This window comes from Lynx rufus, unplaced genomic scaffold, assembly GCF_022079265.1.
Source record: "Lynx rufus isolate CCGP_SWC_20201006 ecotype Redwood Valley unplaced genomic scaffold, mLynRuf1.p SCAF_27, whole genome shotgun sequence".
NCBI lineage: Eukaryota > Metazoa > Chordata > Mammalia > Carnivora > Felidae > Lynx > Lynx rufus.
In genome coordinates this window covers 6,792,235-6,813,305 of record NW_025814842.1, presented here as the reverse complement: position 1 = coordinate 6,813,305, position 21,071 = coordinate 6,792,235, and the positions used below count along the sequence as shown (strand labels likewise).

Genomic DNA, 21,071 nt, shown 5'->3' with positions numbered 1-21,071 from the left:
AAGATTTATTCACCAGAAAATAAAAATAAAAAAATAAATAAAACATTGCTCAAGTTCTGGGTATTATGCTAAGCAAAATTAGTCACACAAAGGCAAATAACATATGACTTCATTCATATGTGGAATTTAAGGTACAAAACAGATTAACATAAGGGAAGGGAAGCAAAAATAATATAAAAACAGGGAAGGGGACAAAACATGAGAGATTCTTAAATATAGAGAACAAACTGAGAATTCCTGGAGGGGTTGTGGGTGGGGGGATGGGCTAAATGGGTAAGGGGCATTAAGGAAGACACTTGTTGGGATAAGCACTAGGGGGGGCATGTACATAAAGGGTAAATCACTGGAGTCTACTCCTGAAATCATTGTACTATATGCTAACTAACTTGGATGTAAATTTTAAAATAAATAAATAATAAAAAATAAAATAGCACAAAAAAACCACATTGCTCAAGTTCAAAGGTCTGTGCATAATCATATCACACTAACTGCACTGACTCTAGATGGCCCTTATGTTTGAGTGTTAATAACCCATAGACGTGGCACTCAGAGCTGAAGGAAACTTAAAAGTCACAGATGAATCCAAATAGAGATGACCAGCAGAACAAATTAAGGACAAAGGAGCCTATACACACACACACACACACACACACACACACACACACACACACACGTGTATGGGTGTTCACGCACACACATCCTTTCTGTATCTCTTAGTTTAAAAAAAACCAGTAAAACATTCTTTATGCAGAAAGTTCTCTGTCTGACCTGTGTTTCTTTACAAGGCTTGAAGGAGAAGTTCTGCAGCACTCTGACAAGGGCAAGTTTCATGTTCATAATCGCGAACCTCATGCCAATGCAGTTTCGGGGTCCAGTTCCAAAAGGCAGGTATATATAAGGATTTATACTATCCTTGTTCTTCTTGTTGAACCTGGTTCCATAAATCAAGTTGGAAACAAGTTAGTGAAACATAAAAACCACAAGAGCAACATGTGTGGGGTTCTCAACCAGGACTACACAGGACACTCTTGGGGGCTGGTCACTGAAATCCTGCCATGCTTATTCTGCGGTGACAACTGTAAGCTACAGATTCTCTGCATTCCCCTTACCCTGTGGGAGTGGTCAGTCTTATTGAGGAGATGAGGTGAATGTTGTTAAAAGGAAGGGTTATCTTAAACACTAGAATTACAGTCAGGGTGGGGAGATGTTCACACTCTGAAAGGCAAGCAGGAAATGAGCCTGACTGAAGAAAAGGTAGATTCCTACCTCCATTGACTTACTGTGGTCAAATGCTCAAGAAGGAAGCAGAAGAAATGTCTCCCGTGATTTACATTGTGATTTTTCTCTTCTCTTCCCTCCCCTCCCCACTAGGACCCCCCAGCCACTTCGACAGAACAGCCTGTCAGAAGATTTACATGAGCACACGCTGCTGCTCACTATAATCACACTGACAGAGAGTGTAATCACTGAATTCTTCTCTGTCTGTTACATGAGGCTTCCTAGTAAGGAAAAATATAGATTTGCGGAAAGTGATAATGACATCATCAGTAGAAATTTTTTTTTCAACGTTTATTTATTTTTGGGACAGAGAGAGACAGAGCATGAACGGGGGAGGGGCAGAGAGAGAGGGAGACACAGCATCGGAAACAGGCTCCAGGCTCTGAGCCATCAGCCCAGAGCCTGACGCGGGGCTCGAACTCACGGACCGCGAGATCGTGACCTGGCTGAAGTCGGACGCTTAACCGACTGCGCCACCCAGGCGCCCCATCAGTAGATATTTTTTAAAAGGGTTCAAATATGGACAAAATATTTGGGGCTCAGTCAGTTAACCGTTCAACTCTTGATTTTGGCTCAAGTTATGATCTCAGGGTTCATGAGTTCGAGCCCACATCAGGTTTTCTGCTGACTGTGCAGACTTGCTTGGGATTCTCTCTTTCTCTCCCTATGCCCCCTTCCTGCTCTCTTTCTCAAAAATAAACAAGCATTTTTTAAAAAAATGGACAACATTCTGGAATGAGGTGGTGTGTCTTACAGAGATATGGGCATAAGGTGAGGAATTGTTATGGCCTGTGGATGGGGCAACTGATACAGGTTAGTGGTGTTGGACAGATGATGGGCACACATAAATGCATTAAGAGTATTTCATAGACATGCATCTACAAAATATGCTTGTGTGTGTGTCAAAAATTCTCCATAATAGACATTTTTAATATGTGGACTTGGTGCTGCCTGGCATAGTCCTTGACACACAGAGGTAAGCACTTCCTCTCATTGCTGAATGAATCACAGAGAAGAACCAGGAGTCTCTGTTTTCTGTTTCAGAAAATACAGCACTGGGGACTTCTGAGCTTGTGGGAACCACCAGGTCTCTTGGTCCAGAAAACAGACAACTTGGTCGATTCTGACTTCTTTCAGCAAGTAGTATGTATAGACACAATGCTAGCACTAGAACACCATGCAACAAGACAAGGACCCTGCCATCAGGGAGCTTAGAGTCAGAGCTAAAAGTCTAGATCCCTACAAATGTACTCCAAATTTTTTTCTCACCAATACAATAAACAGGAAAGCAGCAGCTCTTTACAGAATTCAAGCTGTGCCCAAAGCCAGACTCTGCTCTGGATTCCCAGAGAGAAAGTTCAAGACCCTTCAAGAAGGATGTCTCAGATGGCTATAGAGCAGATGACTTTGCTTTGGACTAACCCCAGATAACAAGAGAGATGGGAGCTGGCACAGGACTGCAGCCACAGAAATCACAGGATTTGTGTACGCCCCCATCCTCATGAGGTTGCTCCTCTTGCCAGGGATGAGGACTCTCAGCTCCACAGACTCTCCTTTCCCAGTAGGGCTAGTGGAAATGGTGGCCAAGGTTTATAAACATGGAATGTAAGGATGTGGGGAGTAAATTTATAGAGCTAGAGAGGACAGAAAAACTTAAAGAAAAAAGAGTCCCATTTTCTTAAATAAGATATTGGTTAAATCAATTATGATATATGCATATAATCATAAACACAAATCACATAGAATTTACTGATTATAGTTTACTGTTACATTAAGTAGTCAAAAAATATAATGCCATTCTAACTTTAAGTAATCTATATATGCATGGAAAATGTCGACAAAGATGTAACATATAATTATTAATAATCTTGACATATTGTACTGATGATGACATTAAGTTTCTTTTTCTCTCAACTACAATCTGTAAAATTTTGACAATAATCATTTTATAGTTAGAAAAATACTTCTAAATATAAAAAGATATAGAAATAAACAACTGAACAATCAGATATTTGTTATCCATACAAAGAAATATCAGAATATCTTCCTATATGAGGGTGGGATCTCTTTTTCAGGGTTCCCCATACCTTTCAGGACAGAATTCCTCAGGCTCTGGCCAGAGATCCAGGTCCCGGTGAAGAGTAAAGGTTGGCACCATCACCACTGCCCCTTTGGGAATGAACACACCACTGATTTCCACATCTCTCTTACAGACCCTCTCAAGTCTACCAATGATTGGATATAATCTGAGAGCTTCATTCAACACCATGTCAAGATACTCCATCTGTACAAGGGCATCATAAGTGGGAGGTGCCTAGAAGGAAAGAAACAGATTTTGATAAATTGAGATTTGGAATCAACATTCAACTCAGTCTATGCAATACTACTGAACTGTTAGGAATCCCTAAGAAACATGTATTTTGGTAAAGACTATTTCAATGTCTACCATGTCCTTTGACCTGCTCAATGGCCCCTGATATGTATACAACAGTAATGACTAGGGGAGAACATTGGGACATTCCCCTAAACAGGACTTGTTCCTAAACAGGAAATCCTTCCCATAGCTATGTGTGGTTTTTTTCCTCATGTGAACAAAGCTGACTGATATATGATGACCCTTACTCTTAAGTGAAAAATGTTGAAGTCACTGTTTCTTTCAAAATAAGGCGACACATCTGTACCAAGGAAGGAGAACATGCAACATAAAAAAATACCCTAGCCACATAAACTTTTCTGCTGGAAATATCCTGCTTCCTAGTTCTTCAAATATATATACAATATGTGGAGAGAGACACTATATTATATAAAAACCATAAATAATTTGGGGAGACACCAGTTCCTTTCAACCCAAAATGGCAAGAGGTAGGTAGGATTGGATGCTACCAATTGTTGACAAACAACTTCAGTTGTAGGGTCCATTGTAAAGGGGATAAGAGCCCTACTCTCAGCCCCATTCTCTGCCACTATAAGGGTCTTCTAGTTGTCCCTTCAGGATTTCACTATTCACCAAATAAGCCACTCCAGCCCCAGAGGCCAGGTCTCTTCATAAACAGGGAATTCCAGTTTGGGAAGAGATCTGAGACAGCATGGGCAATATATACCTATCTCTTGGTGTTATATTTAAGAGCCAACATTGGAGAGATTAAGAGTTCAATCAGGACACAGGCACCCTGGCTCCTAGCCTGGCTTCTTTAATACTAGTGATAGTGTAAGAAAGTTATGTTGTCTCTCCATAGCTAAGTTTCCTGCCTTGTGGCATGGAGATAATTTGAGATGGCACTTCTTAGGGCATGTAGTAGAGACACTCACTACTTATCCGATATCCGTGTAGACCCCCATATTTCCCAGCCTATGTGAACCTATGGGAAACAACTTGCAAATGGACTGTGAACTGAGGAGATGTATGTCAGTTCAGGGCCAAACATTTGAAAAGCAGGTATACAACTCTAGTTCTTGTTCCACAGCCAACATGAAGTTCCAACTAATACAGGTATTAAAAGTGGAGCCTCGATGCCCTGTATTCCCAAGTACCTATATGGAGCAGAGACTCACTCCCATCCTCTACTAAGACCTATGTTGGATATGGGAATGTGAGTTAAAAGTGAACCTTTGCTATGAAAACCCACTAGATCAGAGGGCTAATCTGTTACTGAGGCATATCCAAGCCCATCCTTATTCCCTTTGCAGGTATGACCTGCTCACCTTATTGGGGAAAGTCGCATCAATCTCCTCCTGCAGTTTCTGCTGGACATCAGGGTGAGTGGCCAATTCATACACAAGGAAGGAAAGAGAAGTGCTTGTGGTCTCATAGCCAGCAAAAATAAGCATAATAGATTGGGCCACAAGCTCTAGATCAGACAGAGCTAAAAGGAGAGGAAATGCATTTTAGCTACACCAGGCAAATGTAAAACATCATAGTAGATGATGAGAAATCCATCTGAAACTCTCAAATCCCTCAGGAGTAAAATACAAAAGCAATTTGGAATCAAACTCTGAAGGGTTTCCACTCTAATGCCTATCTTCCAGAGCCAGAAAGAGCCATAAGTTATCTTGATCTGTTTATTCCCAAGGTATATACTATTCTTAGCCTTCTGTTTCTGGTTATGCCACCCTCCCCACCACCACAGGTGGGTAGTTTCATAAGATGACATTTCTGTCTAATGTACACAGTGCTATCAGTTTGTTCACTGGAGAATCATAAAAGTAATTCAGCCATAAGTAACATGAGATAGCACTGTTCCCCATGAAAATGTAAATTCTTCCAGCTAAAATACAGCGTAAATTCTTTTGGGAGAGTTTGCAATGCTAAGGCTAGTCAGGAAAATTAAATGATCTTTCATCTTAACATACTAGTGAAGACTTAAGAGAACAATGTTGGGGTACAGATAAACTTGCTACTCAAAGTGTGGTCCATGGACCAGCAGCAGTTGCAACATCTGGGAGCTTATTATAAATATAGAATCTCAAACCTCACCCTAGAACTGTCAAATCAACATTTGAGCTTCACAAGACGTGGGGAGTTTTGCACACAACCTAGTTTGAGAAGCCTGGATTACAACTTTGAGAGGTCTCAGCTAATAGAAGACCTGGGGTACATTCTTCAAGTGGATGATCTCAGATATATACAGAAACTACAACACAGACAAAAAGCTAGAAGGGTAGTGTCTGATGCTAGCCTAATCAACCACATTAAAACAGCAAGAGAAACAATGATCGATAGAAGGACAATGGCTAGCATGAAATATAAACAGAATCCAGTAAGTGGAATTAGCAATGCTTATTCACTCATGGCCTGATTGTAACCTTCCTGAGAAAATGGTCCCACTCTGAATATATGTTGGCCTCCCTTTTGATTTTCTCCTGGCAGAAACTCAGCATGGTCAGGCTTTAATTTCTTTGATCAGCACTGTGTTAAGACCATTAGATACTTAGAGCACTGAAATTAACGTGGTACCTGCCACAAATAGATAACTCACAACTAAGAGCAATACAAAACGAGTATAAGAAAGGTCTACAGAGTTCTGATTTCCCAGTCATACTTTCTATGATGCTACTGTGGATAAATTCAACTATCAAATTCTTCCCCTCAATTACCATGAACCCCACGATAATCAAAGTTTAGAGTTGTGCTTTCAAATACAGTAGCTACTTGCCAGATGTGACTATTTATACTTAAATCTTAATTAACTAAATACAATATAAAATTCAGTTCTTCAGTGACTCTAGCCACATGTCAAGTTCTCAATAACCACATGTGTATAGTAGTTCTGTACTGAACTGGGAATATATAGAATATTTCCTTCATCACAGAAAGCAGTAGGACTAGATAGATAGACATAATAGAATAGGTATACACACACACACACACACACACACACACACATATATATTAGATAGATGATAGATAGATGATAGAAATAGATATAGGATATATTTTTTTGTGGTATGATGGAATAAACCATCCTTTTTCTCCAAAATCTATGGCTAAATATTCAAGAATTTTGTGAGATTTTTGTCAAACCAGAGATAGCTTGAAATTAAACACAATGGGAATATTTCTGTCATAGAAACAACTACAAATCAAGACTCCTTTTTTCTTTCAGATATATAGAACATAATTACATCAATGGTTATGGATAGATATAGACATACTTACATTTAACACTCCTGTATAAATATATTTCATGTTCTTATCTTGGTCTTCTGAGAGAAAATAGAAGCAAAGAAACCCTAGTAGCAATGAACACTCCTAGATCCCAGATTTGTATTTCTAAATACCATTTCTCACTAATAGGAAACAGATTCATGGAGAAATGGCTGATTCCAACACTCATCAGGGGAAACAAAACATAAACCTGGAATGTCTCACACCAGAATGCAAGGAAATTCTCAGAAAATGATATGGGAAAAGGATACAGAATACTGTAAAGGTGAATAGACATCATTATACATTTGTTAAAACCTATAGAATGGACAACACCAAGAGTGAACTGTAATGTAAACCAAGGATTTGGGGTGGCAATAATGTGTCATTGTAGGGACATTGATTGTAATAAATATATACACACAATAAATATTATACACACACACACCACATTGTGAGGGATTTTGATAATGTGGGAGGCTGACTGTAGGTAGAGCACAGGAATATGGGAAATCTCTGTTTTTCACTCAATTTTAGTGAACCTAAAACTGCTATAAAAAATAAACTCTATTGAAAGCCTTAAAAAGAAGAAAGAATAAAAATAATACACAGAAGCCCACTTGAAAGGCCTTCCAGATGACAAATGTGAGAGAATTGAGGATCTAAATAAAAATGATGTAAGAGATTTAGTTATATATGAGATCATACTGACATATATAAATAAATTAATTCATGAGAGATTAATAGCTCCCTAACAATGGAACATTAACTCATAAATATAGAAGAAAGGATGTATTTAGAAATTCACCATCCTGAAACCATCATGGTATTAATGGTTTCAGTCAAATGCCATCCATGGACAAGATAGGTAATAAGTTAAACTTTGAAAAAAACCCCACAGTATTTACACAGTTGCAAAGGTTTCCTGCACCAGTTATTTATTAATTATGAAGGGAAAAATAAAACTTTACAAGTATGTTATGCCAGTGAACACAACTTTAACCAGGTGTCCCAAGTGAAGGTCACCAACAATGGGGCCATGTGCCTCCTGGTGTGATGAAGCCTTGATGTGAACTTCCAGACAGAGGTTCTGATTCAGTGGGTCTGGAGTAAGCCACAGGATTCACATTGGAAACAAGCTCCCCTGTGGCAGACAACTGACTTCTTAGTCTATCATTGCCAACAGGCTCTGAACAAACCTGAGACTGTGGGCTTCTGAAAACAGTGCTTCTGCTCCGTTTCTATCTAAACATGTGTTGTTCTTCAATTTGCAGAATTCCACTTGCTAAAAACCTTCCTGCACATCTCAGAACCACCGCTGCCTCTGAGTCTACCATCACTGGTTCTCTGAAACTCTCCTTGCTTACCTTTATGGGTGTCTGTTTCTTTGGAATTCTGGCAGTTAATCATCAGCTGGAGCAAATCCACTCGGTGCTGGAAGCAGAAAGAGAAGTTTCAATGACAAAAAGTCACTTGTGAAGTCAGAATTAAGTCAGGGGTTCAGGACTTAACTTCTTTCTTGAGAATATGGCCCCTTTATGCACAAAGGTCTCACTAGTTTTGTCAGAGTCATCACTAAACAAAAACATCCAGGTACAAACTTGGAGAACAGGATGCTTCCCTGACAGGAATCCAGCTACTGTGTTTCACTGCTTTTTGGTTCTTGCCTTCAGCTTTTCTGGCTTTTGACTACAGCTTCCTGGCCAAAGAATTGCCTGCTCCCTCTCTTGCCATGCCTGCTTGCTCAAGAGAAAGTCCATGATTCCAGTCCTTTTTAACTCTGGCCTTAATTCTTAACGAATGGTCACAAAGATCAATCCCCTGACCCCTGCAGTGTCAATGAGCAGCTGTGTGTCAGCATCTTCCAGTGCCCCACCCTCTCAGAACTCTGCACAATCTTCAGTGACATCCTGGGGTACCCAGCCCTGTCTCCCTGTGCAGCACACATTCTTTTCTGGCCACCAGGCCTCATGAGGCAAAACTGGCTTAGCCATCTTGCAGCCTTAGTGCCCAGAGAAGACTCCTGCCCACTCCAGACAATGGCAAGCTCAAGTTTAACACAGACTATACTCCACCAAGTGCCTAACAGGACATTCCACTAGAGAATGTGTAAAACAAGAGGCTTAGAATTGAAGGCATTCTTTGCCAATGCAAGATCTGGAAAAATTACAATACAGAAAATTATTTTTACGCAGTAATTTTTATGCTTCGACAATTTATTGAAGTGAAGTGGTAGTTTTTCTCTCACCAAATTTTGTGCAGTGACATACTAGTTGCCATGCTTATTATTAAATTTTAAACATTCTTTCTCTGACTCATTTTCTTATCTCCTTCCTTAATTTCCACCTTTTTAATTCTAAAATGTTAGAACTCTCCTGCTCTAAACCCTACAGTGCTCTACCTACCATAAAAACATGCATAGAAGTACACACATGAGATGTACACAACTCAATAAAAGATAAAAAGTGAACATCCACATGTAACCACCACTGGATTTACCTTTTGTTTATCTTTGAGGCGACTTTCCTTCATCCTTTTTATAGATTTTGTGAAAAAATCAATAACTTTTTTTGGAAACATCCAGATATTTAATAGTTCAAAAATTGGGGTAAGGAATGGGAAGAGTACTGTAAGGAAAAAGAACAATGGAAAGCACAGTGAAAATGCAAAATTTACCTGGAGCAATTATAATTTGCTCTTCTAATCAGAGGAGTAAAAGACACCAGGAGTCATTGAAACCAGGAGTCATTCCCTTATGGCCTTTATTGGAAATTTCAAACCAATGGCTGAGCCAGGGCACGTCACACATGAGGACCACCACTACAGCAGTGAGATCAGTGTCTACTTCCACAGGTTTGGAGTGACCAAAGCAACAGAATTACATCCCTGGATATCTTAGCTTTTATTTTTAGACTAGAACCTCTTTGTATAAACCAGACCATAATATGCTACTTTAATTAATCATGATGTACCTGCCTCCTTAGCGCAGTAGGCAGCGCGTCAATCTCATAATTAATCATGATGTTTAAGAAACTGTTGTCAGGATGCAAATAATACACAGTATGCCCTTCAACGACAATGAAATAAAATTAGAAATTGAGAACATAAACAACATTGGGAAACCCACAAATAAAATATGTGGAAATTAAACATTATACTCTTATATAACCAATGGTTCAAAGAAGAAATCAAAAAGGCAATTAAGAATTACTTGGAGGGGGTGCCTGGGTGGCTCAGTAGTTTAAGTGTTGGCTTCAGTTCAGGTCATGATCTCATAGTTAATGAGTTCGAACCAGCATCAGGCTCTGTGCTGACAGCTCAGAGCCTGGAACCGGCTTTGGATTCTGTGTCTCCCTCTCTCTCTGCCCCTCCCCCACTTGCATTCTGTCTCTATGTCTCTCAAAAATAAATAAATAAACATTAATATAATTATAATATAAATATATTATATATATTATATATATTACATATTATATATATAATATATAGGGTTATATATATTATATATAATATATATTATACATATAATATATAATATATATTATACATATAATATATATTATACATATAATACATATAATATATGTAAATATATTATACATATATTATATAGGGTTATATATATTATATATAATATATATAATATATAATATATGTATTATATATATTATATATTATATATATTATATATTATATATAGGGTTATATATAATATATAATATATATATTATATTATATAATATATATTTATATTTATATTTATTATTATAGAATATATATATAATATATATATATAAATATAATTAACACCACCAGAAACTCCAACTCTACAAGCATCATAATGGCAATAAATTCATATCTTTCAGTACTCACTCTAAACGTCAGTGGACTCAATGCTCCAATCAGAAGACAAAGGGTAACAGAATGTATAAGAAAATAAGACCCATCTATATGCTGTTTACAAGAGACCTACTTTAGACCTAAAGTGATCTTCATATTGAAAGCAAGGGGATGGAGAACCAACTATCGTGCTAATGGTTGACAAAAGAAAGCCTGAGTAGCCATACTTACATCAGACAATCTAGACTTTAAAATATAGACTGTAGCAAGAGATGAAGAAGGGCATTATATCATAATTAAGGGAACTATCCACCAAGAAGACCTAACAATTGTAAACATGTATGCTCCAAATGTGAAAGCACCCAAATATATAACTAATTAATCAGAAACATAAAGAAACTCATTGATAATAATACCATAATAGTAGGGGACTTCAATACCCTAGTTACAACAATGGACAGATCATCAAAACAGAAAATCAACAAGGAAAAATGACACAGTGTGGCTTTCAATGACACAGTGGAATAGATGGACTTAATGGATATATTCAGAACATTTCATCCAAAAGCAGCAGAATGCACATTCTTCTCCAGTGCACATGGAACGTTTTCCAGAAGAGACCATATACTGGACACAAATCAGCCCTAAGTAAGTACAAAAAAAAAAAAAATCAAGATCGTGCCATGCATATTTTCAGACCACAATGCTATGAAACTCAAAATCAACCACAAGAAATTTTGAAAAGGTAAAAAATATTTGGAGACTAAAGAACATCCTACTAAAAAATGAATGGGCTAACCAAGAAGTTAAAAAGGAAATTAAAAAGTACATGGAAGCCAATGAAAATGATAACACCACAGCCCCAAGCCTCTGGGATGCAGCAAAGGTGGTCATAAGAGGAAAGTATATAGCAATCTAGGCCTTCCTAAAGAAGTAAGAAAGGTCTCAGATACACAACCTAACCTTACACCTTAAAGAGCTGGAAAAAGAACAGCAAATAAAACCCCAAACCACCAGAAGACAGGAAATAATAAAGTATAGAGCAGACATCAATGCTATCAAAACAAAACAAAAGAAAACAGTAGAAGAGATCAATTAAACCAGAAGCTGGTTCTTTGAAAGAATTAACAACATTGATAAACCCCTAGACAGTTTGATCAAAAAGAAAAAGGAAAGGTCCCAAATAAATAAAATCAAGAATGAAAGAGAAGAGATCATAACCAGCACGGCAGAAATAAAAACAATAAGACAATATTATCAGCAATTATACTCCAATAAAATGGGCAATCTGGAAGAAATGGACAAATTCCTAGAAACATGTAACTATCAAAACTAAAACAGGAAGAAACAGAAAATTTGAACAGACCCATAACCAGTAAAGAAATAGAATTAGTAATCAAAAGTCTCTCAGAAAACAAGAGTCCAGGGCCAGATGGCTTTCCAGGGGAATTCTACCAAACATTTAAGGAAGAGTTAACGCCTATTCTCTTGAAACTTTTCCAAAAAATAGAAATAGAAGGAAAACTTCCAAACTCTTTCTATGAAGCCAGCATTACCTTGATTCCAAAACCACACAGAGACCCCACTAAAAAGGAGAACTAACTATACACCAATTTCCCTGATGAACATGGATGCAAAAAAATCCTCAAGATGATACTAGCCAACTGGATCCAACAATACATTAACAGACTTATTCACCATGACCAAGTGGGATTTATACCTGGGATGCAGGGCTGATTCAAAATCTGCAAAACAATCAATGTGACTCATCACACCAATAAAAGAAAGGACAAGAACCACATGATCCTCCCAAAAGATTCAGAGAAAGCATTTGACAAATTACAGCATCCTTTCTTGATAAAAACCCTCAAGAAAGTAGGGATAGAAGGATCGTACCTGGAGATCATAAAAGCCATATATGAAAGACCCACCTCTAATATCATCCTCAATGGGGAAAAACTGAGAGCTCTCCCCCTAAGGTCAGGAACAATACAGGGATGTCCACTCTCACCATTGTTATTCAACATAGTATTGGAAGCCTTAACCTCAGCAGTAAGACTACACAAAGAAATAAAGGCACCCAAAGCATCCAGGAGAAAGTCAAACATACACTCTTTGCAGATGACGTGATACTCTAAAACCCAAAAGCCTTCACCAAAACCCTGCTAGAATTGATCCATAAATTCAGCAAAGTTGTACAATATAAGATCAATGCACAGAAATCGGTTGCATTCCTATACACCAACAATGAAGCAACAGAAAGAGAAATCAAGGAATTGATCCCATTTATAATTGCACCAAAAACCATAAAATACCTAAGAATAAACCTAAGCAAAAAAGATGAAAAATCACACATTGAAAACTATAGAAAGCTTATGAAAGAAATTGAAGAAGTCACAAAAAAGTGGAAAAATATTCCATGCTCCTGGATAGGAAGAACAAATATTGTTAAAATGTCAATACTTCCCAAAGCAATCTACATGTTCAATGCAATCCCTATCAAAATGACACCAGGATTCTTCACAGAGCTAAAACAAACATTCCTAAAATTTGTATGGAACCAGAAAAGACTCCAAATATCCAAAGCAATCTTTAAGAAGAAAACCAAAGCAGGAGGCATCACAATCCCAGACTTCAAGCTGTATTACAAAGGTATAATCATCAGGACAGTATGGTACTGGCACAAAAACAGACACTCAGATCAATTGAACAGAATAGAAACTCCAGAAATGGACCCATAAACGTATGGCCAACTAATCTTTGACAAAGCAGGAAAGAATATCCAATGGAATAAAGACAGTCTCTTTAGCAAGTGGTGCTGGGAAAACTGGACAGTGACATGCAGAAGAATGAACCTGAACCACTTTCTTACACCATACACAAAAAATAAACTCAAAATGGGTGAAAGACCTCAATGTAAGACAGGAAGTCATCAAAATCATTGAGGAGAAATCAGGCAAAAACTTCTTTGAACTTGGCTGCAGCAACTTCTTACTCAACACGTCTCCGGAGGCAAGGGAAACAAAAGCAAAAATGAACTATTGGGACCTTATCAAAATAAAAAGCCTCTGCACAGCAAAGGAAACAATCAGCAAACCTAAAAGGCAACCAACGTAATGGGAGAAGATATTTGCAAATGACATATCAGATAAAGGGTTAGTATCCAAAATTATAAAGGACTTATCAAAGTCAACACCCAAAAAACAAATAGCCCAGTGAAGAAATGGGCAAAAGACATGAATAGACACTTCTCCAAAGAAGACATCCAGATGACCAACCAACACATGAAAAAATGCTCAACATCACTTGTCATCAGGGAAATACACATCAAAACCACAATAAGATACGACCTCACACCTGTCAGAATGGCTAACATGAACAACTCAGGCAACAACAGATGTTGGCGAGAATGCAGAGAGAGGATCTCTTTTGCATTGCTGATGGGGATGCAAACTTGTTCAGTCACTCTGGAGAACAGTATGGAGGTTCCTCAAAAATTTAAAAATAAAACTACCTTATGACCCTACAATTGCCTGACTAGGTATTTATCCAAAGGATACAAAAATGCTGATTTGAAAGGGCACATGCACCCCAATGTTTATAGCAGCACTATCTCAATAGCCAAATTATGAATTGTACATTTTAAAAGAGGACCTATATGTTATGTGAAGTTATACCTCAATAAAATTGTTGTAGAAAGGTAGGAAGTGAGGGAGGAAGAAAAGGAGAAAAGGAAGGGAGGAGAAAAATAGTAATCTACATACATATTGAGAAGAAAAGTGGATCAAGGAAGGAAAATTTGAAGAGATTCTTCGTATTTTCCACAAAGGGATCTTGTGGGTTGTTGAGGGAATCAATGTTCACTCCAAAGGAGGTACCAGTAATCACATCCATGCTGTAGGCCCCAAAGATGCTGAGTAGGGAAAGAAAGACATGGATAATTAAAATCACAAACTCTTTACTATCCCTATCCAACACATGCAGCATTAGATTCTGATGCCCAGGCCACGTAAGAGCCACACTTTCAGAACCACCTTCTGGATAATCTGAAGAGTCTATATGCCATCACACTCATTCATGAGGTATCCATGAGGAATTCGGCAGAGGCATCATGCTAGTGATACTGCTGGCCTTGTGCTAGGGGTGATGGGGACACTATGACAAGTTAGACACACGTCTGAACTCAAGGAGCTCTGTCCTGAAGGAACAGAGACCCAAAGTCAAATAAATTACAGTAGTGTGTTTGCAGTATGGGCAATAGAAGGTAGATAAACACTGTGTCTGAGCAAGACAAACAGTGGAATAATTAACCTTTCCTAGAAGAGTCAAGAAAGGTAAAATTGATCCGGACCTTCTCTCACCACAGTATCTATGCTCAGAGCTGATTCCTCTTCAGCACATTAGTGAACAGCAACACCATGTTATGTGCTGAAAGGAATGTTATCCCTTCTTCTCTACACTCCTGCTAAGACTCCTGAAAGACCCTTCTTCCTCAATTCCAGTGATCAGAGCTTTCCCTCAGGACACACTCATATCTGGAAAATGTAAGACCTAATAATGTCCCTAGTTAAAAAATATATAGTAAATCACTACAAAATTGATTTGTGGGTTGCCATAGCTAAGTGATCATATGCCACCAGTTTTTTTAGAACAGTTCCTATGTACATCTGTTCATCGTGTATAATTTAAAAAAATATCACAGTTTAGATTATATAGTCACCCTCCTTATCCCATGAGCAGGGCTTTCTCTCTGCTAAGGTTGAAAGATGGACAAGTTGTCATAAAGTTAATATTTTTTTTACTAATATCCTTAACAAAATCAGGAAGGGGTTTAAGTCGTTCTAAGTTCCACACGATAACTTCCCTGCCCCACTCAATGCCCACCAATATGTACAAAGTGCCTTCCCCTCCCACCATTCCATACCCTCTACACTCAACGATTTGATAAATTATGTTTCTTCTTTTGAAACGATGTATTTTTGTCTTCTAGAATATCCAAGGGGACAATCAAGTAGATAAATTAATCCCGCCTCACGTACACAAAAGAAGACGCTTTCTCCTGACTGCCCTGCCTTTTGAGGGGTGCTACCTCTTCTTGGGTGGCCCACTGGACTTGTAGCACCATATGCCTACTTCTGTTTATTCACTGCACTAACTCAACAGTGGGAGTTTGGTTCTGTGTCAGCAGCTGGAAAGTGTCATGACAGAGACAGAAGCCCAGCAGATGCAGCTCTACTTACTCTTTCAAGGTGACAGGATTGCCTTTCTCTGCCTCCTTCCTCAGGTTCCTCACCAACACATCTCCATACTGGCCAATGATGGGGAACATCTACACACAAATACAACACCACCTGACTTAAATCCAAGAATCAAGTCCTAAAATTACACAGCTTTCATAAGCATGAAGCAATAGGGACATCTAATAACAAATCTTATCATGTCTCTTCCAGGACATGAAGCTAAAAGACCATTTTTAGGAAGCCCAAATTCAGCAAACTACCCCTAAGAAATGGACTGTAATCTTATTTCCTACCTGCCCACGGATGTATTCCTTAACTTTCTAATTGAAAACCCTCCTTTTCTTACCTCCTTGAGCTTCCCACTGGTGAAGGTTGGAGACAGCATTGTTCGTATTCTCTTCCATTGTTCATCCTCAGACAGAGAAATGGAACTTTTCATAAATCCCACTGGACCAAGAATCTAGCGTCAAAGCAAAAGACATTTTGCCTTATATAAGTTTTGAAGGTCTCAGGTTGTGGAAAATTTGTCAAATGGATAGAAATTATTCAACAATTATTTAGTGATTATCTACGGAGTAGCAGGCCCTATGTCAGATGTTCAACAGATATTTACACCAAATGCCTACCCATCTGAGAAGCTGAAAAACACATCCAGCCACTTGATGTGCTTTCCAGCCTTTATATCCCAATCTCCTTTTTAGTGTAAATGTGTTTGGGGAAATCTGATAGGGAATACTCCTCCAGGATAATACACAGTATTAACCCCTAGTCCTACCCTATGCAGAGTATAATTGGATTGGTAGATATAGCCAGATAGCCCTGGCAAGCTGCATGTTGCCTCAGACCAGTTCTGTCTTTGCATATGTCTGCAGCAGGAGCAACTCACAAAACAGATGTCCTGTTATGGTGATTAAAAAAAATACCATAGTTAACACTAAAAAGGTTATGAATCTATTTGCTATTCTGAAGAAATTATGCAGTTATGTGGATATCTATTCCCCCTGTATTTCCCCAAAGGGACAGAAGGAAAAAGAGAGAGATAATTCTTTCTCAGTTTGGGACTGACCTATCAGCCAACAAACTCGAATCTTTCTTCCATCTTCCAAAACTGTACTTTGTTTTAATACAGATATCTCTTCCACCCATTCATATTAAAAACTTACAAACTAGGAATAGACGACATCTTCCTCAACTTCATATAGAGTATCAAATAACCCTACAGCTAACAACACCTCAATGATGAATGACTGAGGTGCCTGAGGCCAGTCCTGACTCCTGTCACTGGACTACACTACCACAAGGGTCCACAGCTAAATCCTGAAGCTATACACATATACACGGCCAGCATGGACTCTAGTCACAAGCCCTCACTGTCATGCACACACCAGTGGCTAGCCCCTGAAACCACCTGTGTGCTCAAAGTTGGTGATGGACCCCACTGGTGGCTCCAACCCTGTTTTGGGCATGTGCCTGCTTTCAGCACCCCCTCCAATGACTGTGTTCATAGCACCGATTCTGGCCACCATTCTGCTTGTCCCCTGGTGCTGGATCTGGTGGTGCTACTGAAGATCCCAACAGCCACTGTTGCCACAAGAACCTTCCACTACTCTTGCCAAGGATCATGCAGTTGCTGATGTGGCCCCCAACTGCCTGAACCCATCATGCTCTCATGGATTCTTTTCAATTATCCAGTCATACTGGGGAAAAAAATGAAAAGGGCTGGAAAAAAAATGCCAACAGGACTTATAGGGTACCATCAAATGAAACAATATTCATATACAGGAGACCCAGTAGGAGAAAGAAAAAGTGGGAAGACTGCTTATTAAAGAAACAATGGCTGAAAAGTTCCCAAACCTAGGGAAATATATGGAAATCTTGGGACATGAGCTTAAAAGTCCCCAGTAAGATTGAATCCAAAAAAGACTTCACCAAGACGCATTATAATATAATTGTCAAAAATGAAAGACAAAGAAAAATCTTGAAAGGAGTAAGAGAAAAGGAGCTCATCATATACAAGGAGGACACCCCTGAGTCTATCAGGTGATTCCTCAGCAGAAGTCTTGAAAGCCAGAAGAGAGTGGGTGATTTATTCAAGAATACTTTACCCAGAAAAGAAGACCTTCAGAAATGAGAGATAAAACATTTCCAGACAATCAAAAGTGGAAATAATTCACAACCACTAAGCCTGCTAAAGGGAGTTCTTTAAGCCAAAAAAAAAAAAAAAAAAAAAAAAGGACACTTACTAGTTCCTAATGCTTCCCCCAGCATCAGGAACAAGACACGAATACCCACTCTAACCACTTTTATTCAACATTGTACTAGAAAACCTAGCTAGTGCAATAAGCAACACAAAGAAATAAAAGACATTCAGAATAGAAAGATAAAAATAGGATAAAAATAGGAGTGTCCCTATTTCAAGTGACATAATGTCAATGTAGAAAATCTTGAGGAATATAAAAAAGAACAACTCTGCATCTAATAAATGAACTAGCTAGGTTGTAGGAAATGAGATCAACACAAAAACCAACCACATTTCTGTATACTAACAAGAACATGTCAAAACCTATTAAAAACACAATAATAATTTTAAGCACTCAAAGAAGGTGAGATACTTTAGGTATACATTTTTAGAAAACATGTATGTTTTTCCTGTGCTAAGAGCTACACGTTGGTGAAAAAAATCAAAGAAAACCTAAATAAACATATAGTGTGTTCATGAATTGAGAGACATGACTTAGTAAAGACACAAATTTCTCCCAGACGTATCTATGGGTTTGAGGCACATCTTACGAAGTCTCTGCTATTATGTACACATAGATAAGTTCTAAATTTGTATGGAAAGACAAAGCAGCTGGAAATCTAACACAATTCTAACAAAAATAAAATGGGAGGAATCACTGGACATATGTTTAGAGGTACTATATGGCTACAGTAATCAAGATAGTCTGGCACCAGTGCAGGAATAGATACAGAGATCAATGAACAGAACAGAGAATGACACACACACACACACACACACACACACACACACACACAGAGGCACCACTGAATTTTGATATTGGTACAAAAGCAATTTAGTGGAGGAAGTACAGCCTTTTCACACTAGTTCTGGAGTCATTAGACAGACAGTCAAGGGCCAAAAACAAAGATCTTTGACCTAAACTTCACATCTCATGATTAACACTAAAATTAACACAAAACAGGGGCGCCTGGGTGGCTCAGTCGGTTAAGCATCCGACTTCAGCTCAGGTCATGGTCTCACAGTCCGTGAGTTCGAGCCCCGCGTCGGGCTCTGTGCTGACAGCTCAGAGCCTGGAGCCTGCTTCCAATTTCTGTGTCTCCCTCTCTCTCTGCCCCTCCCCCGTTCATGCTCTGTCTCTCTCTGTCTCAAAAATAAAATAAACATTAAAAAAAATTAAAATTAACACAAAACAGATCACAGACTTAAATGTAAAATATAAAACTAAATGCTTGTAGAAAATCCTTGGGACTTAGGGCTAGGTGAAGAGTTTTCAAACTTGATGCCAAAGTCATAACCCATAAAAGGAAAAAATGAATAAACTGGTCTTAAGAAAATAAAAAAACAATGTTTGCTCTGCTGAACACCCTGATACAACAAAAAGAAAAGCTACACACCATGCCTACAAAAGAATAGTAAGAGGGAGACTTTTGGTGATGGAACAGCTCTGTAACGTGATTGCGGTGATAGATACACTAATCTACAAGTAAGATAAATGTTCAGACAGCAACACACACACACACACACACACACACACACACACAAATGGGTAAACATAAAACTGCTGGAATCTGAATAAGCTCTGTGGCTAGAACCAATGACAAATTCTGCTTTGATACTGTCCTATATAGTTAAGCAAGATATTATCTTAGAGAAAACAGCTTGAAGGCCACATGACATGACACGTCCTGGGACAATTTCCAGTAAATCCATTATTATTTTGAAATAAAAGTTTTATAAATAACTATGTAAATTTAAAATAAATCCATGCCTACCCGCCGGTTTGTGAAGACAGAATAGCATTCTTTCACTAGTACTGTTTTGATCATGTCCGGATCTGTGATCGCCAACACTGGCTGTCGCCCATCATAAAACCTATGTCGGGAAAACAGAGCTGATTAAATTTAACGTGCCAGTTTCTGCAGTGGCAGCCACTCTTGGAAGTCCAGACTTTTAACCTGATGTTACCTAATCCATTCTCTGAGACCATGGTCAGAAATAACAATGGAAAATTTATTAAGTCTATGTGTGCACATGGCTGTTTCTGGGACTATTCTCCATAATTTTTCGCATGTTAAAAATATTTCAAATATTTTAGAAGTACTTCAAACATTTTAAATATTTTATGTATATTATCAAAAAAAGGTTAGTAAATAACTGAAGGCAAGTAAATTATCTAAGAACAAAAAAATAATGAAAGAGACTCCACCCACTCAGTCACTAATAATTATAATTTTGAAGATATATCAAACACATGAAATGCACATAATACAATATTAGATGAAAATTGTAGGCACAGTGATCACAAACATGTAAGGTGTGCCTGCAAATAAAGACATGAAATGCTCAAAAAGTGATGGCAAAATTATGAATCATTTCTTTGCCCTATTCTCTAAAATATGATTTCTAGTTACATTTTAAAGGAAGTATTATTTAAATATTAAAGACATATTCTTGGTAGCATTGACTGAGAAAATTTTGAACAAAAACACAAAGAGAATAAAGTAATACAGAGAAACATTCACTTTAATGTTACAGAGTAATAATAGAGAGTAAAAATCACGTTAGGTATATTTACCTTTATTACTTATATTTCTTCTTATAGGTGGGTCCCAAGTGTGAGTCCCTTGGGCTCCATATAGGTGACAACCCTTAGTAGCAGGGCAAGTCCACTTGTGACACATGTATCACACAAAGCTGACTCCTTATATGTGATCCATCCCAATTAACCCTGACCTCCTGACTGTCCATACGACCAGTTAATGGGAACCAGCCACTGGCATGAGGTTTAGATTATGCTTAATTACAGCATCCTCTGGCATTGTGTTTT

The 21,071-nt window shown here is 38.2% G+C and overlaps 1 protein-coding gene across 2 annotated transcripts in view; it reads right to left on the bottom strand.

Moving 5' to 3' along the window:
* The window catches only part of LOC124519264 (cytochrome P450 3A12), a 34,312-nt gene that overhangs the window by 4,717 nt on the left and 8,524 nt on the right, over positions 1 to 21,071 (bottom strand). Inside the window, exons 4-13 of one of the 2 annotated variants that reach the window (XM_047089374.1) lie at positions 20,017 to 20,116; positions 16,349 to 16,462; positions 16,003 to 16,091; positions 14,527 to 14,675; positions 9,422 to 9,549; positions 8,290 to 8,356; positions 4,981 to 5,141; positions 3,366 to 3,592; positions 1,744 to 1,746; positions 769 to 931 (exon numbers count right to left, since the gene is read on the bottom strand). In XM_047089374.1, the coding sequence (XP_046945330.1) occupies positions 769 to 931; positions 1,744 to 1,746; positions 3,366 to 3,592; positions 4,981 to 5,141; positions 8,290 to 8,356; positions 9,422 to 9,549; positions 14,527 to 14,675; positions 16,003 to 16,091; positions 16,349 to 16,462; positions 20,017 to 20,116 (1,201 nt within the window). The remainder of the gene's footprint in view (positions 1 to 768; positions 932 to 1,743; positions 1,747 to 3,365; positions 3,593 to 4,980; positions 5,142 to 8,289; positions 8,357 to 9,421; positions 9,550 to 14,526; positions 14,676 to 16,002; positions 16,092 to 16,348; positions 16,463 to 20,016; positions 20,117 to 21,071) is intronic. The other variant, XM_047089375.1, reaches the window with a different exon arrangement.